Source organism: Emiliania huxleyi (genome assembly GCF_000372725.1).
Source record: "Emiliania huxleyi CCMP1516 chromosome Unknown EMIHUscaffold_157, whole genome shotgun sequence".
NCBI classification, from domain to species: Eukaryota; Haptophyta; order Isochrysidales; family Noelaerhabdaceae; genus Emiliania; species Emiliania huxleyi.
In genome coordinates, this window is record NW_005201014.1 from 159,906 (window position 1) to 184,177 (window position 24,272).

At 65.8% G+C, this 24,272-nt stretch overlaps 6 protein-coding genes across 6 annotated transcripts; 2 read left to right on the forward strand and 4 right to left on the reverse strand.

Moving 5' to 3' along the window:
• Positions 1 to 986: 986 nt before the first annotated feature.
• Positions 987 to 1,833, reverse strand: EMIHUDRAFT_441580 (hypothetical protein; the record flags this gene model as incomplete). The annotated part of the gene is made up of 2 exons (XM_005785873.1): positions 987 to 1,463; positions 1,730 to 1,833. The coding sequence occupies 2 exons, from the start codon at positions 1,831 to 1,833 to the stop codon at positions 1,157 to 1,159; spliced, it is 411 nt and encodes a 136-aa protein (XP_005785930.1). The 3' UTR covers positions 987 to 1,156.
• Positions 1,834 to 2,634: 801 nt separating this feature from the next.
• Positions 2,635 to 5,207, reverse strand: EMIHUDRAFT_455795 (hypothetical protein). Its single transcript, XM_005785874.1, has 9 exons — positions 4,872 to 5,207; positions 4,700 to 4,809; positions 4,559 to 4,634; positions 4,361 to 4,432; positions 3,624 to 3,713; positions 3,449 to 3,545; positions 3,297 to 3,376; positions 3,191 to 3,228; positions 2,635 to 3,122 (listed from the first exon to the last, which is right to left on the reverse strand). The coding sequence occupies exons 1-9, from the start codon at positions 5,133 to 5,135 to the stop codon at positions 2,768 to 2,770; spliced, it is 1,182 nt and encodes a 393-aa protein (XP_005785931.1). The 5' UTR covers positions 5,136 to 5,207; the 3' UTR covers positions 2,635 to 2,767.
• A 2,446-nt stretch (positions 5,208 to 7,653) lies between these two features.
• EMIHUDRAFT_455796 (hypothetical protein) lies at positions 7,654 to 12,755 on the forward strand. The gene is made up of 17 exons (XM_005785875.1): positions 7,654 to 7,744; positions 7,874 to 7,947; positions 8,021 to 8,111; positions 8,245 to 8,316; positions 8,475 to 8,525; positions 8,731 to 8,824; positions 9,118 to 9,244; positions 9,314 to 9,431; positions 9,501 to 9,642; positions 9,821 to 9,902; positions 10,072 to 10,133; positions 10,814 to 10,923; positions 10,987 to 11,253; positions 11,432 to 11,527; positions 11,578 to 11,859; positions 11,936 to 12,190; positions 12,418 to 12,755. The coding sequence occupies exons 1-17, from the start codon at positions 7,700 to 7,702 to the stop codon at positions 12,541 to 12,543; spliced, it is 2,094 nt and encodes a 697-aa protein (XP_005785932.1). The 5' UTR covers positions 7,654 to 7,699; the 3' UTR covers positions 12,544 to 12,755.
• Positions 12,735 to 14,228, reverse strand: EMIHUDRAFT_441586 (hypothetical protein). The gene is made up of 2 exons (XM_005785876.1): positions 13,763 to 14,228; positions 12,735 to 13,672 (listed from the first exon to the last, which is right to left on the reverse strand). The coding sequence occupies exons 1-2, from the start codon at positions 14,207 to 14,209 to the stop codon at positions 12,890 to 12,892; spliced, it is 1,230 nt and encodes a 409-aa protein (XP_005785933.1). The 5' UTR covers positions 14,210 to 14,228; the 3' UTR covers positions 12,735 to 12,889.
• Positions 14,229 to 16,167: 1,939 nt separating this feature from the next.
• EMIHUDRAFT_111778 (hypothetical protein) lies at positions 16,168 to 19,240 on the forward strand (the record flags this gene model as incomplete). The annotated part of the gene is made up of 4 exons (XM_005785877.1): positions 16,168 to 16,827; positions 17,054 to 18,360; positions 18,429 to 18,435; positions 18,707 to 19,240. 4 exons carry the CDS (start codon positions 16,168 to 16,170, stop codon positions 19,238 to 19,240), a joined length of 2,508 nt encoding a protein of 835 aa, XP_005785934.1.
• Positions 19,241 to 21,066: 1,826 nt separating this feature from the next.
• EMIHUDRAFT_455798 (hypothetical protein) lies at positions 21,067 to 23,565 on the reverse strand. The gene is made up of 3 exons (XM_005785878.1): positions 23,224 to 23,565; positions 22,802 to 23,131; positions 21,067 to 21,670 (listed from the first exon to the last, which is right to left on the reverse strand). Exons 1-3 carry the CDS (start codon positions 23,508 to 23,510, stop codon positions 21,169 to 21,171), a joined length of 1,119 nt encoding a protein of 372 aa, XP_005785935.1. The 5' UTR covers positions 23,511 to 23,565; the 3' UTR covers positions 21,067 to 21,168.
• Positions 23,566 to 24,272: the final 707 nt, after the last annotated feature.

Below are 24,272 nucleotides of genomic sequence, written 5' to 3' on the forward strand. Positions count from 1 at the left end.
TGCTAGGGGGGGGGGGTCCCACCCCCCCCGAGAGGCTTCACCACATGCTAGGGGGGGGGTCCCGACCCCCCCTAGAGGCTTCACCACATGCTAGGGGGGGGGGTGGGGCGTGAGTAGAAGCGCGCCCCCCTCCCTGGAAGCGATGTGCGCCTGCTCCGGCGCGCAGCTTGGCCACCTCAAGCGAGTCGTCGATGCCGAGTTGAGCGAGAGCGCGCGCCGCGACACATTCCTCGAGAAGAGGAGGCCGTCGACCTGCTCCGCAGCGAAGCGAGCGGTAGATGGACCGTCCCCAGTTCGACGTCGTCGAACAAACGTTCGCGACCATGGCGCTGCTGAGCCCTGGTCTGACAGCCTGACAGCAACCCCCGGGACAGCGCCTGACAGTGCCCGAGGATGCCAAAGCAAATTTTGCTAGGCGAAGTTGGTGGTGAACCACGCCGCTGCCTCCCTCCCGATGCCGCCGCGCGTGCTCGACGCCCATGTCATGAAGTCGAAGTTGTTGGCATCGCACGCCGCGGCTTTAGCCCTCCTTTTCGTCGAGGGGGGAGGCCAGGAACCCCAAACGGCCTGTCGGCGTAACTCAGGGGTCGTGCGCAGACCGTGCTCCGAGGTCGCAAAGTATCATGTCGTGGGTAGGGATCCTCTCTCTAAGGGATCCCTAGAGGCGCCGCAAATCATCAGAATGCCGATGGCACGCGTGACTGTCATTACTGAGGGCTGCCCAGCCTGCCAGAATGGATTAGGGAAAGCGGCCAGCTGTCTCTGTCCGCCGCCTCGAGATCTCATGCTGGCGTTGATGAGGTCATCATGCTGTCATGCACAGTGAGGTCATCAACGCCGAGCTCGAGCTCGATGTTGATGAGAGGAAGCGATAAAACCAGACCGTTTTGAGTAACCGGGGAGGCCGCCGGTGGCATCTCTTTCCACCCAAGAAGCCCGTTTGGAGGGATGGGCGTCAGTGTGCGGGCGGTGAGTGCTAGTCGTAGTCCTCTCATCAAAATTTAGAACGAAACGCCCCTCGCTCCCTTCTTCCCTCTACTAGCTGAGGGGCTCGCTAAACGCTCGCCGAGCTCCATGCTGTGCAACACCACCTCCTCACTAATCGTCAGGGGCGCGGAGAGCGCAGTGCACTACGGTGAGGCTGCGCAGCGGGGGCTCACCCCCTGCACCGCGCTCTCAGCGGCGCAGGGGAGGGCGGTCGGTGGCGGCGGCGGCGAGGCGCGAGGCGGTGGCGGCGGTGGTGCGGGCGGCGGGATGACAGGGGAGGCGGCGGGATTGACAGGGGAGGCGGCGGCCACGAGCGGAGCGGCGCGAGAAGGGGGGGGGGCGGCGGCGAGGCGCCGGTGAGCGAGGCGCCCGCGCCATCAGACGGGGACGCGCCGCTGCGAGATGGAGGGCGGCGGTGACGGAGGCGAGGCGCGAGGTGGCGGCGGCGGCGGCGGCGGCGGCGGCGGCGGCGGCGGGTCTCGGTGAGCGGCGGCGGGAGGAGGAGCAGCGGCGGCGGGAGGAGGAGCAGCGGCGGCGCTCGCTCGCTGTTGACGGGAGCGCTTTTGAGCCTGGGAGCCCATGCCACTGCGACCGGCGTGCCCGGGAACGGAGATCGCGCGCGCGCCGCCACTCACGACGCGCGCGCGATCTTCGCGGAGTCGGGTCCCCAGAGGGAAGCGGTCTTCTCGGCCGACGTCCAGCGGCGCGCAAGGAAGCAGGCGCAGCGGAGGCGGCCTAGCACCGGCTCGGCGCCGGGCGGTTGCGCTGCCCGCGAGCCGCGTCCTGAGCCTCGGCAGCGCGCTGCGCGGCGCGGCGCTCGCGCTGCTTCTGTGCCGAGAGCGGCATGATTCGCCAGCTGAAGCTCCAGACTCCTCGGGTCCGCGAGTTGCACGATTTGCGCAGGTTGAGGGGAAATTGGCGTAAGCGTCTGAAAGCAGTCTTGGGTGGTGAGAAAGCGGATAACAAACAAGAACAACGCACTCTCTCACATGATGACAGCGATCCCACGACAGCGAATGTGGGGACTACATGATTACATGAAGGGTGGGGGGGGCCGTCCGCAGAGCTAGGCGGCGCGGGCACCCCCCACTGGGGCCGAGCGTAAGAAGCCGTTGCCTCTTGCTTGTTCTTGACCAATTGGCACGCGCTGGGGAGTTGAGAAAGCAGATCTCACAAGAACACAACGCACTCTCACACATGACAAGCGATCCCACGACAGCGATTGTGGGGACTACATGATTACATGAAGGGTGGAGGGGCCCGTCGAGAATTTTACAAACCAAGAAGAGCAGCCAAGTTATTTTTCTCTTCACGACGCTCTCGCTCATGCTGTCGATGTATGCGCGTTCCCTCTCGCGAGCCTCAGCGCGAAGCGCTAGATCGCCGCCGCCGGCATCATCTATCATCTTCTCTGCTTTCATCGGCCGTCGGTCGCTCGGTCGAGTGGCTTCCGGATCGAATCGGCAGAGTTGACCCTTATAATTTTTTTTCACCTCAGCGGGCCCAATTTTGCTCGAGGTGCCTCCTACGATTCGATCCAGCGTTCTCAGGCAGTCGCCTGGTGCGTTGTTTCGTTTTCGTCACGGGAGTCGCGCCTGCTCACAATCACAAGCTGTGTAACACCTCACCGCGTGTGAGACCGCGAAAGCGTCGGAAACTTTACATGCTTTGCACAAGCTCAAGGCACACGGGACGGGCAGAGCCGCAGACTAGTGACGGGAGGCCTGGGAGTGGGACGCGCCCCCGCGGCTCGACTCTTGCCCAACTCCCCGCTCGCCCCCTAACCCTTCGCCCGCATCCGGAGCATGTACCGGAGCAGCACCGCCGTCTCCTCGGGCGAGTCGACCCACAGCGTCCCGCACGCGCGCCGCGCGAGCAAGTCGTTGCCCGTCTGGGTGAACTGGTCGCCCATGTGCAGCGTGCTCTGCGGCGTCGCGCCGACGATGCGCTGCAGCGAGGCGATGCCGAGGTCCTTTGAGCCGACGTCGACAAAGATGCCGAGGTCCTTTGAGCCGACGTCGACAAAGACGTCCCGTCCGCCGTTGAATGCGCAGAAGGGCATGCTGCGCAGCGCGGCGTTGGTGCGCTGCTCCTCCCGCACCGCCTGCCGCGCGTGCACGGCGAGCTCGTCGAGCCTGTGGATGAATGAGGAGTGCGTCAACATTGTGAGCTAGTCGATGGGTGCGCGGGCAGCTCGTCGTACATGAGCGTGGTCGTGCGGTGCAGCTCCGTGCGGTGCTTCTCCGCCTATTGAGTAAGGATTGCGTACTCGCGTACATAGCGTGCGTTTGCAGCTCCGTGCGGTGCTCCTCCGCCTCATACAGCACGCCGACCGCGCGCTCCTTGCGCACCAGCTTGACCTTGTCGGCCATGTGCATCCGCGCGGCGCCTAGCCATCAATCAACTGCCACACTGACCATGCAACACGCTGGTCGGCCAAGACAAGCCGTCCGCGCGGCGCCGTCGAGAAGGGCGCGCTGAGCCACGTCGAGCAGCCGCTGCAGCTGCTGCGGCCGCCACCGTTCCATCTCCGGCAGCCTCCACTCCGAGGGGGGCACCTAAAATGTTCACAGCTGCAGGTGTGAAGAGACGCTGTTCACAGTGCAACTGCGTCTCGGCGTTCGTGAGGGGGGCACCATATAGAGGGTGGCGACGCCGCCCTCCGCGCGGCAGCGGGCAAGGTAGTTGCACTGCCCGCCGACCACAAAGACGCGGCTGCAGAGCGCCTGCAGTATGACACAACGGAGTCGAATCTAGTCGAATATTTAGCCGACGACGGCGACGACGCGGGCGCAGATCGCCTCGGGTGCGCTCGCCGCGGTGAGGGCGGCGAGGAGGCCGGAGAGGCGAGCCTATCAGCTGCTCATGATTGGTGAATCGAGGTGACTGACGATTCGCCAATTCATTGGACGCCGCAGAGGCCAGAGGCGGGCCTCGTAGGGCGCAGCCTCGTCGAACCCAACCGCCGTGACGAGGGCGAGGGCGACGCCGCGCGTGAGCAGCTCGAGCAGCAGCGGCACGAGCGGCGCGTCGCTGCCCAGCGTGGCGCGGTCTGGATAGAGGGTCTGGTCGCCTGTACGGTGGCACATCCAGCGGACGTGTCGCGGACGTGTCGCGGACGTGTCGCGGACACGCGGAGGGAGTCTCTGGTCGCCGTCGAAGGTGAGCAGCTGCAGGGCTGCGCCCGGGCCCGCCGCGCCGCGGACCTGGGCGAGGCTGCAGATGTTGCGCAGCTCCTTGATGTGTATCTCCCCATATCTCCCCATATCTCCCCATAGACCTGGGCGAGGTTGCAGATGTTGCGCAGCTCCTTGATGTCATCTCCCCATATCTCCCCATATCTCCCCATATCTCCCCATATCTCCCCATAGACCTGGGCGAGGTTGCAGATGTTGCGCAACTCGCGGAAGGTCGCCGGCACGTACTGGCGGCAGGTGACGTGCGCCTTCAGGCATCGAGCAGGACTGAGCAGACTCAACAGCGAGTACGATTGGTCACGTATGCTAGTAGCAGCAGCAGCAGCAGCAGCAGTAGCAGTAAGGGGTGGGGGGGGCGAGTACGGCAGGGTGGCCTCGTTGTCGTAGTCGATCAGCGCCTCGCGGAGGTGGAGCGGCTGCCACAGCCGGCCAAACTCGTTCGAGACGAGCCTACTCGTTGCACAGATGGAGTAGTGAAGGGATGTCCTTCATGCTCACAGCCAGAGAGCCGACACACACGCAGCGGTTGCCTCGGCGCGAGAGTGCTCAGCTCGGTGGGTGGCGCGTCTTCGCGCTGTGCGGCCTCGAGGTGTTCGGCGATCAGGTCCTCCGCCACGGCACACGCCTACTCGTGGGCAGCGGCATTGTCGGAGCTCTCGCAGCCGCGCCATCGCTCATGGCGCACACCTCTGTGAGCGAGAGGCGGTCGAGGAGGTCGAGCATGAGGGAGATGAGCGGGTCGGCCGCTTGCCGGCGCGCGAGCTGGCTCGGCGTCATGTCGTGCTTGGCCCTCCCGCGCGTGATCTCGCCCTGATCCTCCTCCGACTGCTGCATTGCCAGCGTGACTGCCCGTGAGCCAGTGAGCAGGGCCCGCTGGAGGGCGAGCATTGCCGCGATCCCTGCGAGCGCGCCGGCAGCGCTGAAGGCGAGCTCGCGGGCGGACGGCGACATATGTCTGTATAGAGCTCGTGCGGTGTGGTCTGCTCGACGCCACTCGTCGGTCGGCAGGCGCTGTTGATGGCGACGTCGGGGCAATCGTCTTGGTCTGACGGCACTCTTTTTCTTTGCGCTTTGTTCGTGCCAGTCTGCTGTGAGAGGGGCTTGCTTCCTAGAATTCTTTGCGCTTAGCCTTACTTATGAAACAAACGCAAGGCGGACATGGCATATCGCTCTCGGGCCCACAGACATCCCGCACACCCGCCGCCCCCCGCGCGCGCCCCACCCCGGCCGGGAGAGAGGGCGGCGGCGGCGGTGGTGGCGGTGGCAAAAGTGGTGGTAGGGAGTGTGACGGCGAGGCGGAGGGAGCGTGGGGCGGGCAAGCCACCACGTTGCCGTGGTCGGAGCCACCCCAGCCTCCAAAGGGACCTGGTGCCGCCACTGAGCCACCCTTAAATGCCGAACGACCCCTCGAACAGTAGCACGAAGACGGCCCGCTGCACGTCGAGCGCACGCACCTATCCCAGACAAAACCGCCGCAAGCGGAAGACCCCCACTGCAGGACCCGAGTGCAATCTGTCGAGAGCACATAGATGGGGCGGTTGTTGTTCACCTCGTTTGAGTTTATCCATATGCCATTGTAGTGGGAAGCTCCTTCGACGGTTTGTCACAAGGTCTTTTTACCGCTGTGAACGGCGCTTCGGGAAATCGTCTTTTCACTCGACCGAGCTTAGGCTCGCCGCGGCGTCGGAGGACGCCGCCGTCGCCTAGACTCCCCTGCGTCACTACGTGCCTCCCCGTCTTTGTAGCCTGGCGTTTGTGCCCCGTTTGTGCCGCGTCCCGTGCCCCCGAGTTCATTTGATATACCTTCAGTGTCTCGAGGTTCTCGAGGTGGATATCCTTTGGCCGCTTACTCTTTTTGAATTGTTTGAGAGCAGATCACATAAATCCGGCTTGGGGATTGAAGTAGAACTCGGATACACTACACATGCAACAGGAACCTCAACTTTGAGAGAGAGAGATTTTTAGCAATACAACTTTGAGAGAGAGAGAGTTTGTTTTTTGCAACTTTGCGAGAGAGAGATTTTTTTAGCAATACCAAAAAACTCTAACACTCACGCGTCATTTGGGGCCTGGAGCCCTGTTCACGCGCGCGCGAGACGTGCAGACAGGGTTGCCAGGTGAGCGAATGGCGCGGTTCACGCCTCGCACAACAGAGAGAGAGATGCGCTCTGCATGGTGGGACATAAAAGAGAGCGAGTACTTGGGCGAGTAGGCCGTGCGGTCAACGCTGCCGCGCGCGACTTTGCGCGCGAGGCGGCGCAGCTTGAGAACGGCGGTGGGCGAGAAGCCGCCGCCGAACGTCTCGTGGAGCAGCAGGTTCGCATGAGCTCCTCGTCGCTGGGGCTCCCCACAGCCGAGGAGCTGCTCGACAGGCTGGCCCATCTCGAAGGGCTGAAGCAGGAGATGCGGCGGAGAAGTGCCGGCGGCGCCGACAGGTCGGGCCGGTACAAGAAGGTCGACACTGCGCGCCTCTCGTTTATTCGGCAGCGGATTGGGCTAGAGCAGGTTTTCCGGAAAACAAAAAGGAAAACAGAGGGTCCCCAGCACTTTGCGTTTCCGGAAATTTCCAGGGAAAACAGAGGGTGTTTGGTGCTCCATTCTGGAAACTCGCGAGTTTCCCTGAGTCTGAGAGCTGGTCTGGGGCAAAATCTGAGGCAAAATTGAGGAAATCGACAAAATACCCAGGCGGTCGCAGGGTAAGTTCCAGGTATGAGGTATACACGGGTTCTCCGCAAAATTCCCGGCATTTTGCCGATTTGGCCTAAAATTTGGCTGATTTTGGGCCCAAACCAGCCTCAGACTCGGCTCAGCGCCCAAAATTTGACGATTTCCACGGAGTTTTCCCGGGAAAATAGAGAGGAAAAGAGAGGGCAGAGAAAAAAGGAAAGGAAAACAGACGGGGTGCGAGAGGCAAACCTGCTCTAGCCCAAGCAGCGGACGCTGTTGGAGTGGGTGGAAAAACACCCCGCCGCCTTCAGCAAACCTGTCGACGCGCCGCGCTGTGCGCCCGCTGTGTATCGGTTTGATTTCGGGGTCTTCCGAGACAAAGGCCTGACCGTTGCCGATCTCGCGCGTGACGGTACGGCTGTGGACTATTTGGGCCATACCTGAGCCCCGCGCCCACGGCGACCGCGGCCCTACGAGGGCGCCTGCACCGGCGCCCCTGGCACCGCCCGCGAGGGGGACATCGGCACTGGCAACGCCGGCCCGGGCTAAAGAAAGAGAGAAAACGGACAACCCAAGGGAGGGATGGGAGGACGGCACGCCGCCACCACACAGGGATTTTAAGGAGAGGGGTGTGGTGCGCTCGACGGACGGGCGCTCTTCTATTTTTTCTTTTCTTTCCCTGGCGCGAGAATCAGACTGTGGGTGGGAGTGCTCTCGGGCGGCGTGTGCGAGCGCGCGCGGGTTGCGGGCAAGAGAGCCCTAGCCCTGGGCGAATTTAAGAATTCTTGTCGGTGGCGCGAGAATCCCACTCGTTTGGCGCGAGCAGGTCGCATCGCCACTAGGCTTCGATGGCCTCCGAGGATTCGCCCGCCGCGAAGCGCGCAAAGACGGAGGCGCGCGCCTCCTCTCCCGCCCGCCCGCCGCGCCGCGCCCGCTCGCTCGCCTCATGTCCCCCGCGGATCCGGAGGCGCTGGCGCCAGCAGCGCACTCAAAAAAGCGCCCGCGACGTCCTCGTCTGCCAGGAGGGTGCGGGAAGCAGCTCGCCCGACGACGGCCCCGTCGTCGTCACAAAAGCTATGGAGGAGGAGGAGGCAAAGTGCGCCGCCTCGCGTGCTGCGTGCTGCCGCCCCACACCCCGCGCCCACATGCCCAGTCTGGACCCTCCATAGGATGATGGCCGAGTCGGAGAAGGAGGCTGAGAAGCAGCGGCTCAAGGACATGGACAGCAAGGACCTGCGCAACGCGACCACCGAGGACAAGGCGCGCGCCGCGCCCCGCGCTGACATCACCCTCGCCGCGCCCTCGCCGCGCCCTCGCCGCCGCCAGCACCGCCCCGCCGCTTCGGACGTGGCCCGTGGTTGCGATCGCGCCGCGGCGGCTCTCCCGGCTGCAGGTAGCGCGGCTGGACCAGCTCCTCTCCAAGTCGGTCGCCTACTCCGAGTTTCTCGCCAACAAGATCAAGAAGGAGCGCTCTCCTGCCCCCCCACTGCTCCTGCCCTGACCGCTGCCGCCCTCCCTGCTGCTCCCCGCTGCTGCCCTCACCGCCGCCGCCCTCACTGCTCCCCGCTGCTGCCGTCTCAGCTGCTGCCCTCTGCCCTCACTCCTCCTGCCCTCTTTCTGTAGGAGGGCGAGGGCGCCGACGCCGTCGTGGACGGCTCTGTCCGCGGGCCTGCGCTGCCGCAGGCGATCAACACTACCGCCCTCCCTGCTGCCGCCCTCACCGCTGCCGCCCTCACCGCTGCCGCCCTCCCCGCTCCCGCCCCCGCTGGACTTTGCTCACTGCCATACCTTCGCTCGCTCCTGCCCCTCTCCTGCTCCGCCCGCGTGCGCCACCGCCCCTCGCTTGCTGCCCCTCTGCTCGCCACCGCCCGCCTCCTCCCTGCCTCAGCCGAAGCACATCGTGGGGCAAATGCGGCCGTACCAGCTGGTGGGCGTGCACTGGATGGTTGGGCTGTACGAGAATGGACTCAACGGCGAGGTGTAGCCGAGATGGAGCCGAGGTGGAGCCGAGGTGGAGCCGAGGTGGAGCCGAGATTGAGTCGAGGTCTAGCCGAGGTCTAGCCGAGATGGAGCCAGATGGAGCCGAGGGGTGGCTCGGAGGCAGCCTGGGCGGCGAGAGGACTGCCGAGGTCTAGCCGAGGTCTAGCCGAGATGGAGCCAGATGGAGCCGAGGGGTGGCTCGGAGGCAGCCTGGGCGGCGAGAGGACTGCCGAGGTCTAGCCGAGAGATGGGAGAGATGGGGAGAGATGGGGAGAGATGTGAGCAGGCATCCTCGGCGACGAGATGGGGCTCGGCAAGACGATCCAGTCCATCGCGCTGCTCGCCCACCTCAAGGAGAAGAGCGTGGCGGGGCCCTTCATGGTGGTCGGCCCGCTCTCCTGCCTGCAGAACTGGCACGACGAGTTCAAACAGGGGGCTTCTCGCTGTGAACGGCGTCGCTTCACACCTCCAGCTGTGAACAGGCACAACGAGTTCAAAAAGTGGGCGCCCTCGATCCCCTCCCTCGTCTACCACGGCTCCAAGGAGGAGCGCACGCAGATGCGCGGCACGCACTACCGCAAGGGCGACGGCAGCATGCCGGTGACGGCCACGTCGTGCGAGGTCGCCACCGCCGATGAGGGGGGTGAGCGTTGGTGCGATTGAGATCAGGTGATGATCACGTCGTACGAGATCGTCATCCGCGACGCGACGGCGCTGAGCAAGATCGGCTGGAAGTTCATCATCATCGACGAGGGGCACCGGCTGAAGAACATGAACTGCCGGCTGATCCGCGAGCTCAAGCGCATTTGCGGTTCGGACACGCAGGGGGCTTCGGGCTGCAACCGGCTGCTGCTCACCGGCACGCCGAGCTATGGGGAGATAGGGGGGGAGATTGGGAGATGGGGAGAGATGCTCGCCGGCACGCTGCTGCAAACACAGCCCGCCTTGATGATACGCCATGGCTTATCGGTGCCATGGCTGTGACTCAGGCACGCCGCTGCAGAACAACCTGACCGAGCTATGGTCGCTGCTCAACTTTCTGCTGCCGAGCATCTTTGACGACCTCGACTCGTTCCAGGCGCAGAGAGGGGGAGGGAGAGTGGGGCGGGGAGGGGGGGGGGGGGGGGAGGGGGGGGGCGGTGAAGAACGGCTGGGGACACCGACGGCAGGTTAGGTTGAGGTAGTGATGGGGAGCCGGTCCCACTGGCGCAACACACAGCCCCCTCACAGCCTCACAGAGGGTGCAGCGACGGGACTCGGGCAGCGAAGGACGGGAGGCGAAGGACGGCCGCTCGATGGAGTGTGAGCCTCTCGTCCCTCCGCCAGGCGTGGTTCGACTTCGACTTTACGCAGGAGGACAACGACGACAAGGTGATGAAGGGCGAGAAGGGCGAGCAGGTTGTGCCATGCCCCTGACACGTCCCCACATGCCCTCGACACGTCGCCAACACATCCCCCGACACGTCCCCGACACGTCCCTCGACACGTCCCCGACACGTCCCCGACACGTCCCCGACACGTCCCGACACGTCCCCGACACGTCCCCGACACGTCCCCGACATGTGCATGCACATGCACATGTACATGTTGTTGTTGTTGTTGTCTGAACTGTCGTCGACACGTCCCCGACACGTCCCCGACACGTCCCCGACACGTCCCCGACACGTCCCCGACACGTCCCCACAGGTGGTCACCAAGCTCCACCAGATCCTGCGCCCCTTCCTGCTGCGCCGCCTCAAGCAGGACGTCGAGCTCGGTGCGAGATCTAGCCGAGATCTAGCCGAGGTACAGCTCAGATGCAGCCGAGATGTAGCCGAGATGCAGCCGAGATCTAGCCGAGATCTAGCCGAGGTGTAGCCGAGGTGTAGCCGAGATGCAGCTGCGCCGCCTCAAGCTGAGCGGCCCCTCAGGCATCCCCTCAAAGACGGAGTACATCCTCTACCTCCCCATATCTCCCCATATCTCCCCATATCTCCCCTCAGGCATCCCCTCAAAGACGGAGTACATCCTCTACGCCTCCCTGTCGGAGTGGCAGCAGCAGCAGTACAAGGAGATCCTCAACAAGAACCTCTCCACGTCGGATGGCAAGGCGGTCACCCTCAACAACTTGCTCATATCTCCCCATATCTCCCCATATCTCCCCATATCTCCCCAGGCGGTCACCCTCAACAACTTGCTCATGCAGCTGCGCAAGTGCTGCAACCACCCCTACCTGTTCGAGTGGCCGATCAGCGACGCGGGCGAGGAGGCGGCGGGCGAGGGGCCGGCTCTCACCCCCTCTCTCAGCAGGAGCGGTCGGCCAGTAGGCGAGGAGGCGGTGGACGAGGTGCTGGTGCAGGCGTCAGGCAAGATGCTGCTGCTCGACCGGCTGATGGCGAAGCTCACCAAGAATGGGCACAAGGCGCTCCTCCCCAGCTTGAGAGTTGAAGGAAGACTGGGGGAGAGTGGTGGACGGACTAAGTCGGAGCGGTGGGGCGCCAGGTGCTCATCTTCTCGCAGATGACGCGGATGCTCGACATCCTGCAGGAGCGAGAAGGCTGCGCCTTGCGCCGGAGCTGCAAGCTACTCCACTCTGAATCGCTCGTGGTTCGACTCCTCAGGAGTACTGCGCCCTGCGCAGCTACAAGTGCTGCCGCCTCGACGGCGGCGTGTCGGCGGAGGACCGGACGCAGGCGATGACCGAGGCATGGTGGTGGGTCTGGCAGTCACAGCACGGTCTCCTCATCGGAGAGAGACCCGGACGCAGGCGATGAACGACTTCAACTCGGACAAGTCGATCGACGTCTTTTTGCTCTCGACCCGCGCGGGCGGGCTCGGCGTCAACCTCGTGTCGGCAGACGAGGTGCCACTCTTCACGCGCGTGCTGCTGTGGACAGGCGGGCTCGGCGTCAACCTCGTGTCGGCAGACACGTGCATCATCTTCGACAGCGACTGGAACCCGCACATGGACCTGCAGGCGCAGGACCGCTGCCACCGCATCGGCCAGACCAAGCGCGTGATGGTGTACCGGCTGGCCGCCTGCGGGACGGTAGAGAAAGAGCGGCAGAGGGCCGCCCCGGCTCGCGGTGGGCGGCGTCTCTTCACACCTCGCCGAGTGTGAACAGGTCGAGGAGCAGATCCTCGTCAAGGCCAAGCAGAAGCTGAAGCTCGAGCAGCTGGTCGTCTCCAAGGGCAAGTTCAAGGACATCGGCAAGAAGACGGACCGGAGCGAGCGCATCGCCGAGGACGAGCTGCAGGAGCAGTCGCTCGCCTTCGACTGTCTCACACAGGCTATGCTTGAATTAACGAACCTGCTGATTGCGCTGCAGGAGCTGCTCGCGTTCGACCCGAGCAAGTCGGCGCTCGGCCGTGAGAACAAGGTACTATCTCCCCCTATCTCCCCCTATCTCCCCCTATCTCCCCCTATCTCCCGCCCGAGCAAGTCGGCGCTCGGCCGTGAGAACAAGGTACTATCTCCCCCTATCTCCCCCTATCTCCCCCTATCTCCCGCCCGAGCAAGTCGGCGCTCGGCCGTGAGAACAAGGTGCTGAGCGAGGAGCTCGAGAGTGCTCCTCAGTCGATTTCAACTCTTTGCACGATGCAACAGGTGATCACGGACGAGGAGCTCGCCGTCGTCCTCGATCGCAGCGGCAAGGTGCAGGCGGGCAAGGGCTTCATGGCGGTGGACAAAACGACCTCCGCCTTCGACGCAGCCCAGCGCGGGGAGAGCTAGAGACCGGAGGACGATGCCGCCGGACGCGCAGCACGAACGCTGAGCACGAACGCTTGCCACCATCGCCTCTCCCTCTTGCCGACTCAGTCTCCAACTCGCCACTCACTCTCTGTCCGAATGCGTCCGCGCGCGCGCGCGGGGCGCGAGTGAGATTTTGTTGTGTGCGAATATACTGTCACTTGGACCTTGGTTACGTATACGAGTAAGAAACGAAACGGGTGCACTTCTTCCGAGACTCAAAACACAAAGGTTGCAAAGACCTGTGCGACTCTGACACCCTCACACGTCACACGCCACACACGTCATACACGCCGCGCGTCCTCAAGAACACAGCGCCCCCCTTTCGTCAGCCCCCGATCCTCAGCGTCGCGACCACGTCTTGAGAGAAGGCGTGGAAGCGCTCGTCCTCGAGCGCTGCCTCGAGCCGCTTCAGCGCGAGCTCGCGCGTCGCCGCGCCGTCAATCTCGCGAACGAGATCGCGCAGCTCGCGCGAGCCGAGAGCGCCGCGCAGCTTGCTGGACGCTCGCAGCGCAGCGATCTGCGCGCCGCTGAGCAGCGCCTCGTCCTCCTCCTCCTCTCGCGCGCTGTCACGCGCCGCGCCGCCCCCCGCCGCGCCGCCCCCCGCCGTCCCGCCGCCCTCGCCCGGCGGCCCGGTGGCGCGCGCGCGCTTGAAGAAGCTGCTCAGGCTCACAGCCTCCTCCCCGCCTCCCTCCTCCAGCCCCCGCTTGCCCACGAACCCCGCCCCCGCCGCCCCCGCCCCCGCCGCCACCGCCACCGCCGCCACCGCCGCCGCCTCCGCCGCCCCCGCCTCCAACCCCGCCGCTCCCGCCGCCGTTGCCTCCGCCATTGCCGCCGCCTCCACTCCGCCGCCGCCCTCCCCGCACGTTCCCCCCGCCAACCCGGCGTGCCTGATACCGCCAACGGGCAACGCCGCCCCGCCACCGCCGCCCGCACGAGCGCCGACCGCTTTGCTCTGCACCGGCGCAGGCGGTTCCGCCTTTCCACCCTCCTCCTCCTCCTTTCCGCCGCTGTCGCTGCTGCCACCATCGCCGCCGCCGCCGCCGGCTGCCGCCAGGTCCGTTGGGCGGAGGGATGGGGAGAGAGGCGGCGCGCAGAGCGTGACGACCGCCTACCACCTCGGGCAGTCCCGTGGTCATCGAGGGTCATCTCGGACCATATCGGGCCATCTCAGGATCATGTGGCAGAGGCCCACGGCCGCCTTTGACTTGTCGTTGGCTCCAAAGTACGAAGAGAGGGGGCGGTCGGCCTCGAGCGTCTTGCCGGCGAAGAGAAGGCTCGCGCCCTCCTCGCTCACCTCGCCCGGCGCCGCCGCGTCGGCGTCCCCGCCCAGCGAGCGCAGCAGAGGCAGCAGCGCTGCGCGGGTCGAGATGGCCTTGCGCCGAACGTTGCTGGGCGAGAGGAGCTCCCGCGCCGTTGAGAAGTCCCCGCTTTCGAGGGACGGGCCCGCCGCCACTTCCACGTTCGTGGAGGCGTGGCGGTGCGGCTGCGGGCTCGCGAGCGCACGAGAGATCCGGCGGCGCAGGTTGCTCAGCGCAACGGCGTCCCGCAGCGCGACCTCGACGGCGACGGAGCTGGCCGCCTCGCACAGGAAGGGTGCGGGCGGAGCCACGCCAGCCTCGGCGGGCAGGCGGACTTCAAGCAGCATCTATGCCTGGACCGGCGGCCGATCGACTGCCAGGCTCCCGGACGAAGAGACGAGGCCGGCGCCGAGAAAAGAATTCTATTACTTCTGACACTCACTGGCATTGAAAATCCCACAAATTTGCTCAAGCGCCTTTGAACGTGTGGGCGGCAGCTGTCTGTTTACAGGCGCTGGCCGCCCGCGCGCGCGCCGGACCGGCTCCGGCACGTCCGGCGCTGGGCGGCGCGCGTCCACACTGCGGTCTGCGCGTCGCGCAAAAGGCGAGCGCTCGCCGCCGCTACGGCGGCGGCGGCGGCCGACGGCAGACGGCAGACGGCAGACGGCATACGGCCTAGGGCTCGGCTGGGCGCGCACGCGCACGCGCGCGCGTCGCGCGCCACGCGTCGCTCCGCGAGGGCGCGCGCCAACCGCGATTCGAACCGGGGCCAAAAGGTGCCTGGAGCGACCGCGGTCCGGTCGCGCCACCGCGGCTGCGGGGCTGATAGAGCAGGCCGGCTGCGGCTCCTGATGTACCTCCGCTTTTGGGTGGCGCGCACAGGCCGTACCTCTAGTGAGGCCCGCATAGTATGTGGGAGACTCGTGCCGCCGCCCCTGCCACCCCTGTGTCAGTGTGCCTGTGGTAGGAGAGACTGCCAGCGACAAGCTGGAGGCAGGTCGCTAGACTGAGATGAGACCGCCAGTGGATGTGGGAGTCCACCGCGCACCGCGCTGCGAGCCTGTCGTGTCCCTTGTCAGGAGCAGGAGAGCCCCACCTGTCCCCCTGATCGTTCTTCCAAAATCCTGCTCGTGCAGGTGTGGACCCTGTCCTCGTCCCATCCCTCGTTTGGCGTGTCTGTTTTCTTTCTTCTTCTGCATTTAAAATCCCTGTGTGGTGGCGGCGTGCCGTCCTCCCATCCCTCCCTTGGCTTGTCTGTTTTCTTTCTTTCTTTATTTCGGCACGACCTCCCATCCCTCCCTTGGGTTGTCTGTTTTCTTTCTTTCTTTACACTGGCACGACAAGGGCGCGGACTGGCGCGGACTGGCACGAGAAAAGAAGAAAATTTCCCTCATGTGGCTCGCACAACACTGGCGCGCACTGGCACTAACACAGGTACACCAAAGAAGAGAATTTTCCGGAAAGAAGAGAGAGACAGTCTTCCACCCATGTGCTGCACCTCTTTCGACACGCCCGACACGCCGACCTCCTTCCTCGAGCGTGCGCTTGCGTGACGAGCCGGCGGCATCCATGTGGCCTCGCAGAGCCTGGACGGGCTGCATGACCTCCGAGGCATCAAACTGCGACGAGGCGCCGGCCTTCTTGCGCGGCGGCATCGAGCAAGGCGGTAAAGGTTGAGTGCGACGGTGGGTGGACTGGGCGGCAAATTCGGCTTTTTTTCTGGAAAACAGTCCTACAGAGTGTGAAGAAGAATCATGTTGGCAGAGGCGGAGGGCTTGCTTGCGCTTGCACTTGTCCAGCGCCGCCGCCACCGGCTACAAAGGCGTGGCCTGGGGCCCCAACTCGTGGTAGGCCACTAGTTTATCGTAGGGTACTCACGGATACCTCTCCTGAGTCCCTCTCGTGTGCCCTCGCGCACATCGCATGCGGTCTTCACTCAGCCTCCGCTGCTGTGAACACCAAACTTGCACTTCAGCTGGTGCGCGCTTTCGCCGCCTACTTTCGCGAGCGCGCTTGGCCCTTGCTCCTCATGCGCGGCGCTCTCGCTGCGCTCTCTCCCTGCTCATGGGACCTGATGCCGCGCCACCTCTGTGGCCGCTCCATCCTCTCTGACGGCGCCAGCCCTCCGGCTGCGCCATCTCTCTTTGGTTCATGTGGAGAAGCCGAGTTAAACTAGTCCCGGGTAGAATTTAAGCAAAAGAACTCTCTCTCACAGCAGACAGGCTCGACACAGGTGCGAACTGGCGCGTGCTAGTACTATCACCGGCACACCGGGTAGAAAAGAAAGAGTTCGCCACCGCGGGGCATGTTGGCCGAGGCGGAGGGCTTGCGCTTGCACTTGTCCAGCGCCGCCGCCACCGGCTACAAGGGCGTGCACAAGATTGCTTCTGGCCGCTTTGGGGCGGAGCGCCACGCCGACGGATACAAGTTCTGCCTCGGCTACTTCGACACGGCGGTGGAGGCGGCGGTGGCGTACGCGCGGGCGGTCGAAGAGGCGGCGGCGGCGGCGACCGCGGCGGCGGCGGCGACAGCAGGGGCGGTGGCGGCGGGCGCTGAGCCGGCGGGAGCTGAGCCGGCGGCAGCCGAGCAGCAAACTCGCTCCTCCGACCGCGGCGCGCGCTCGGTCGAGCGCTTTGAGGCCGGCCCGGCCATCTGCGAGGGTTTCACGGTGGGAAGATGGTCTTCTGCCGAAGAGTCGTCGCTCAAGGAGCTTGTGAGCGAGCTCGGAGAAAAGTCGTGGGCGACGGTGGCGGAGCGAATGGGTACCGGGCGGAGCAAGGCGGGCGTGGAGCAGCGCTGGCAGATCATGACGGGCAAGCGCGGGCAGGGCCCGCGCTCGAAGTTCGCCTCGAAGGCGAGGCTCGAAGCGTGGCACAAGCGGCCGCTGGCGCCCCCCCCGCCGCAGGCAGCCCCGCCGCCGCAGCTAGGCACGCGGCCGGGCGTGGGCGCACCGGCCGCTGCAGCGGTGAAGAGGCCGCGGCTCTACTGCCCCGCTCCCGCGCGTCCCTCGGGTGGGCCTGACGCGCAATGCCAGCCGGACGAGCAGACAACAGAAGGAGGAAGCCGCTCTGTTGGCGGCCTCTCCGAGTACTTGGTTCCCTCGCCTCCTCCCCACCCCCCTCGCCTAATCTCCCCCCTGGCGCGCTCTCTTCGTCAGTCGGCTGGAATGCACCTCCCCATCCCCTCTGCAGGTCTCTTGCGGCGGTTGGGAGGGCCTCGTCGACGGCTGGTACACGCGGACAGAGGTGCGACAAGCCGGCAGCACCGCCGGCAGTTGCTACACCTATTTCTTCTCGCCTGCCGGGAAGCGCTTCCGCTCGCGCGTCGAGGTGGCTCGACACTTCGGACTCGACCAAGGCGGAGCTCGGGCGCCGCCCGCCCCCGCCTCCGCCTCCGCCTCCGCCTCCGCCTCCGCCCGCCAGCCCGGGCCGGTCGCAGGGCTGGGCGGCGACGTGTTTCGGGTCGAGGCGCTGCTCGCGCGGCGGCACGTCGGCGGAGAGGCCCAGTACTTGGTGCGTTGGGAGGACTACCCGCCCGAGCACGACAGCTGGGAGTGCGAGGACAACATCTTCGACGAGAGCCTGATCCGCGCCTTCAATGCCGGCGCCGCGTCCTCGTCCAGCGGCGGCGCCTCCGAGTCGGCAGCAGGCCCTCGGGCCGGCGTTTCTTTTTCTTCCTCCCGGCTGCCGGCCTACCTCTCCGCGCCTTCCCCTGGGCGGCCCCGCGCGGCGCCGAGTTTGCAGGGCGCTTTGACCGCGGCGGAGCTGCCGCGGTTTGTGCAGCTTGCCTCGGCGGAGGGGGCGCCGGGCGGCGGTGTGCCACCCCCCACTTGCCTTTGCGGTGCGCTGGCCGTGCTGCGCAAGCGGCGCTGGTGGTGTGCCGACGAGGACGGCGGCTGCAGCTTCGAGCTGTGGGCGTGCGGTCGCACCGACGACGGCACCGCGGGCATGCAGCCGTTGTGCGAGTGTGGCAGGCCAGCGGTGTGGATGGGCAGGAGGTGGTGGTGCGCGCGCGCCGATGGCGGGTGCGACTTCGAGTGGTCTCCTCCGCCGCCATCCGCGCCTCCAACGCTGGTGCCGCCCGAGGCGATCGAACGGCAGATGGCGCGTGACACCGCGGCGCTGCTCACGGCTGCCGCGCACGGCCCGCTCAACGCGTGGTCCTTCGTCGCACCAAGCGATTTCGGGCTCGGGCTCTGGGCGCGGGCGCCTCTCCGGCGGGGGCAGGCGCTCGGCTTGTACTCCGGGCCGCGGCTGCCGTGCAGCTTGCAGCGGCGCGGCACGTGCGCGCTTCAGATCCCGGGCGCCGACGCCGCCACTGCTTGCGTTTCGCTGGTGTCCCTTTACGTGATACGGCACGGCGTAGGCACCCATGTCGTCGTCGACGGTGCGAGCGAGAATTGCCCGTTCAGCGTGCCCCGCTGCTGCGCGTCGTACGCCAACCACAGCCGCTCGCCCAACGCGCGGCTCGAGCTGTGGCCCGTGTTGCGCCCCGCACCGTGCGCTGCGCCAGCATGTGTCGTCGCGCCGGACGGGACGCGCCCACACGAGTTGCAATTCTGTCTAGGTGCGAGGTGCGCCAGCACATGGTTCTCGTCGCGTCCGAGCCCATATCCGCCGGAGGCGAGATCAGGATCGACTACGAGGGAGGAAGCTCTCGCGCACGCAGCGGCAGCACCGCGTATTGGGGCGCGGAGACGGGGATGGGTGAGCCGCGCGAAGACGGCGCGTGGCGTGCCGTTCGGCGCCACCCTCCGCCGCCTCCGGCCACGTGCGAGGCAGTAGTCGCCGGTTGCCGGCACACGCTGCTTTGTGCGCCCCTTCACCGCGTGCGGCTGTGGATAGGCCGTGGTTGACGGTTTGGCGCGGCTGCAGAGCGCGGCGCGCGCATCGCAGGGCGGCGAGGACGTCGATGCGGCGTCGGCCGTCCTTGCTTGCTCAGTGGCGGACGAGACAGCGGCACCGCTCCCTTGGGGTGGCGAGCGAGGGGGCGACGCGCGTTTGCGGCTGCTTGTGCCGAGTCTAGCAAAGAAGCTGGCCGGGCTGCGAGCGCGCGTCGTGTCCTGCCAATGGGGCATCGTGGCGTCGCACTTGCCTGGACGCACCGGCGCCGAGTGCCGCGAGCGGTGGGCCGAGCTGCATGCGGAGGCGGAGATGGAGGAGATGGAGGAGATGGAGGCGGAGGAGATGGAGGAGGCGGAGGCGGTCGAGGTGGAGGCGTTCGAGGTGAGTGATGAGGAGGGGGCGCCGGTGGAGTCGGGAGCGGAGGCGATGGAGGTGGATGCTGAGGTGGTGGTCGCTGAGGGTGAGGAGGAGCAGGAGGAAGACGGCGTGGTAGAGGCCGCGGTGGAGGTGGAGGCGAGGTATGCATGGCTGTGACCTGTGTTGCGTGTCTTCCTCTTCTTGATGTGCGCCGAGTCGGCCGGGGCAATCAGTCAGCACAGCAGCCGCCTCGGTGAGAACAATACGTCTTCCATCTTCCACAAAAGCGCCCCTCTAGTTCGTGTTGTTATGGAAACAAACGCAAGCCAATCGCGTCATAATGCGGGAGAATTCTTTTTACTGGTTGGGAGAGTCGAAAAGTTCTGAGCCTCGACGCCTAGAAGGCTCGGGTCTAAGTGTGCCTAGGCACGCTGGGGTGCTTGCGCGGTCTAAGATCAGCGGGAGCCTCTTACATCGGCTAAGTCGGCCGTGGCACGGCCTGGGGCCAAGAGGCTCCCACCGTGAAGCGTGATCGATACTGCACAAGACCCGCACCCGCTCCCACTCCGGCGTGGGGAGTGCCAGGCGGGGCGGCGAGCGGAGATGGAGAGGGCGGTGCTTCGTTGTTGCGCGAGAGCGGTGAGAGCCAGTCTCCGAGGTCGTCTTGCTCCATAGGATTCGAACAATACGAAGGATCCCAAAACACACGAAACGAAGGGACGCACGGACTAATTGATATACGAAACTAATCGGCGGTTATTATTAGCAACGGAGCGCGTGAATGGGCTACCCGTAGTGGGGTAGGCGCAGATACGGCGCTCCGCCCAAATTTTCTTCGCCTGCGGCGGGCGCCTACTAAAATCCGGATCGATCCTTCTCATGCCTCAGCAATCGCCGCCTCAGCATCCTCCTCTTCCGATTCTCGTTGCTCTTCTTGAGCGCAATCTCTAGCCAAACATTTCTCACAAATAGCCTCAAGCTCAAACAAACGCATGTCAGAGAAGCCTGTGTATGCTGGTCCTCTTTGAACGATCCGCGCGTGAAGGTAGGAAGCATAGGACCTTGTTGGCAGCAGCCAGCTTGTTGCGCTGCTTCGTTGCGATGAGCTGATTGGGATCGCAGAAGTGCATATCCATGCCAAGCACCGCCACGATCTTGAAGCAGAACACATCGCAACCGCATCGTCCGCACTGCCATCAGCATGCCGCGCCCGCCGCTTCGCCGCAGCCGCCTTACGGCACGCATATAGCGGCAGCACATGGTACGGTGCGCGTACTTGAGCAGGAATTGCGCGCCGCAAGTAGCGCACTGGCCCTGGGAGAAGGCGATATGGCGTCGTGCGCGGCATACGTTGGTCGGGACGCGTCAGGACTCAGGTATTTTTTACCGGGTTTTACCCGGAGTTGGCCTTATGTCGTATAAGTTCATGGCCCCCGACCATACAGCGTCTAAGTCTGAGCCCAGCTCCGTGCGGGGGCTAAGTTGAGCGCTCGCTCGCTGCAGAGGCTAAGTGTAGAGCAACCCTCTAGCCCGACTACCCAACCATTTTCTTTTTGACTCGAAGAGACGCCGTCGAGGGTCTACCCGTCAATGCGGCAGGTGTAAAGCTCTGGCTCGCTGCCAACGCGGTGGGTCACCAAGGACTTTTCAGCGTGCGGCGTCATCACCGCGCGGCGCGCAAGCCACGCCCCACCCGAGCAAAAGCAACGATCGCGCGCCGCCGCCGCCCGCCTCGCCGCGCCGCGCCGCGCCGCGCCGCGCCTCGCCTCGCCTTGCAGCAGCGCACGCGCACGCGCCCGCGCGCCCGCGCGCCCGCGCGCCCGCGCGCCCGCGCGCCCGCGGTCGCTCCGCGAGAGCGAAGCGACCTTCCTCGCGGGAATCGAACCTGGAGCCAAAAGCTCCCGGCTCGAACCGCGGACCGGCTCGACCACCGCCGCTGGCGGTTCTGCAAAGGCACTCAAGGGCCTCCTCATATAACGTGAAATAGTGCGAGCGAGCGCAAGATACTCATACGTTATTAGGCTAATAGTTTGATAGTGCGGCGGCACGAGGGCTTCAGCCACGCAGCTACCAAGGGAACGCGACCCACACAAAGCACCAAAGTACTAGCCCAACAGCGGGGCGACCGCCCTCTCCAGGTAGGTTTGCTGCCCATTGGCCGTCGCGACGCCGTTCCACTCGTAGAATGGAACGCTGATCACCCTCCAGCCAGCCGCCGCGAGGAGGCGCCGCTTCAGCAGCGTTGGCCCATTGGGTCTGCGCACGCCCCGGCCGTCGGGCAGCAGGAAGTGAGAGGGGCCGTCCACCTCGATCGCGAAGCGTGTCGAGGGCAGCGCCAGGTCGAGCGAGTAGCCGGTGCGCGGCTCGAGATGCTCTTCCTCGAAGCCGTGCTGGACGGCGGCGAGGGCAGCCGCGACGGAGCGCTGCAAGCCTGACGGCCGAGCTATGGTCGCCACCATAGCGTCGCGGCAAAGCTGGCGCTGAGGGGAGGGAAGAAGATGCTGCTGCGCGTCTGCTCCTCGCTCAAGGAAGAGCCAGAGCTGCCACTGGTGCAGCTGACGGCGGGCTTCCTCGCTCCACCTCGACGGATCCCGCGCGAGCGAGTCGCTGATCACGCGCGAGCAGTCGGCAAGCAGTGCCTGGTGATAATGTGCTGCCGTCGCATACGCCCACACCGTGTTGGCCAGGTTCTGAGCGTTGAAGCCAGCCAGCCCGCTTCGCACCGCCGCCTCCGCCACCGCCGCGAACAGCGCGTCCGCAGCCACGCCCGCCGTCGCATACGCCCACACCGTGTTGGCCAGGGCCTGAGGGTTGAAGCCAGCCAGCCCGCCGCGCACCGCCGCCTCCGCCACCGCCGCGTACAGCGCGTCCGCAGCCACGCCCGCCGTCGCATACGCCCACACCGTGTTGGCCAGGTTCTGAGGGTCGAAGCCAGCCAGCCCGCTCCGCACCGCCGCCTCCGCCACCGCCGCGTACAGCGCGTCCGCAGCCACGCCCGCCGTCGCATACGCCCACACCGTGTTGGCCAGGTTCTGAGGGTTGAAGCCAGCCAGCCCGCCGCGCACCGCCGCCTCCGCCACCGCCGCGTACAGCGCGTCCGCAGCCACGCCCGCCGTCGCATACGCCCACACCGTGTTGGCCAGCTCCTGCGGCTTGAAGCCCGCCAGCCCGCCGCGCACCGCCGCCTCCGCCGCCGCCGCGTACAGTTCGTCCGCAGCCACGCCCGCCGTCGCATACGCCCACACCGTGTTGGCCAGGTTCTGAGGGGTGAAGCCAGCCAGCCTGCTCCGCGCCGCCGCCTCCGCCACCGCCGCGTACAGCGCCTCCGCAGCCACGCCCGCCGTCGCATACGCCCACACCGTGTTAGCCAGGTCCTGCGGCTTGAAGCCAGCCAGCCCGCCGCGCACCGCTGCCTCCGCCACCACCCCGTACAGCGCGTCTGCAGCTACGCCAGCCTTCGCATACGCCCACACCGTGTTGGCCAGCTCCTGAGGGTTGAAGCCAGCCAGCCCGCTGCGCACCGCCGCCTCCGCCACCGCTGCGTACAGCGCGTCCGCAGCCACGCCCGCCGTCGCATACGCCCACACCGTGTTGGCCAGGTTCTGAGGCGTAAAGCCAGCCAGCCCGCCGCGCACCGCCGCCTCCGCCACCGCCGCGTAGAGCGAGCGCACCTCACTCACTGGCAGCCGGCACTTGGCCGCACCGTGAGCGATATTTGCTAGTGCTCGCGCATTGCACGACGAGACGAGGACGAGCGTGCGCTGCACCAGCCGCTCAAGCTGCTCCTCGTGCCGCCGCTCGACGCGCTGCTTGCCCAGTTTGTTCCACAGGTTCGCAGCGTGAATGTGGTCCAAGCTCGCGCTGTGGGCAGCAAAGAGCGTGAGCAGCTCGTCGGCGCCGCTGGCATGCGAGATACGGCCGCTGAGCTGCTTAGCATTGAGCTGACCACTGGCAGCAGAGGTGTGCCTCTCGTCGCGCGATCCCGCACCACGCATCGGCGGACTCAACCGGCGGTCGCTGTGCTGAGGCTGCCCCTCGCCGCGGCGGTCGCGCCGGTCATGGTCGCGCCTGGGATCGTGGGACCGATCATCGCGCCGATCGCACAAGTCGCGCTCGCGCTCGCCTATGTTTGGTCGGTCGTTGCAGCCGCGCCGCTCAACGTGCCGCCCGTCATGATGCGGCTCGCCTCGCAATGGCTCGTCGCGCCATCGCTCAGCGGCGTGTGGCTCAGCGTGCCATCGCTGCTCGCGACCACTGCACCAGGAGTCGTTGTAGCCGCGCCGCTCGTCATGCCGCCCGTCATGGTGCCACCATTGCTCGCCTTGCCAACTCTCGTCGCGCCATCGCAGCTCATCCCGCCGCGGCTCATCGCGCGATCGCGACCGCCGTCGCGAACCGCCCCGCCATCGCCGCTCTTCGCGTCCGTACTCGGCGCGCCGTTGCTCATCACGCCAGCGACGCTCCTCGCCCCGATGGGACATGTGTCCGCTGTGACACTTTGCCGTACCCGGGTACGCCGAAGAGCCAACGACGGCGTCTGTTCACGCCTGCAGCTGTGAGCAGTCGTCGCCTCCTTCCCGAGGCTGTTCCCTCACTATCTTCCTCGCGCTCGACGACTTTTCTCAAAGTTATTTATCACGGGTGTCCGCGGCCACTTTGTGCCCGCTGGTAGTGACCGCCGCAAACGCCCTGTGGTCAGCACTCGGAGTGCAGTCAGCAACCTCACACCAAGGGCCGGGGAGCTCAGAAGCGCACCCATCGGGCCGGATGCTCGGGGACGGGCTGCGGGCTAGAGCGCCCTGAACCTCAGCTCCATATTCTGCGCTTGCCAGCGGCGCTGCCGGGATTGGGGCTCCACTCGAGGTCATGCATGTCCACACATAGATTCTCCAAACAAGACAAGCCGTGGGTGCGGGGTTTGTCGGGGCACGCTATCCTGAGCTGTGCAGTCAGGGCAAGTGGGGGCGGGGCGGACAGCCCAGGGTCTTTACCCTGGGATCTCTCCGCCCAGTCCGGGGGTGCGTCGATCCTTCCATCACCCTGGGAACGTCCGGGTGTTGGAAGTAAAGGAATATTACTTTTTTCTTTTTGACTCGGCCTCAGTCTCCTCCCAGGCTCAGCTCTCGTGAGGAGCCCCCACAAAAGAGGAGAAAATGCCTGGGTGCAAAAAAGATGCAGAGCCCAAAGTCGACCACCTCACGCAGGAGGA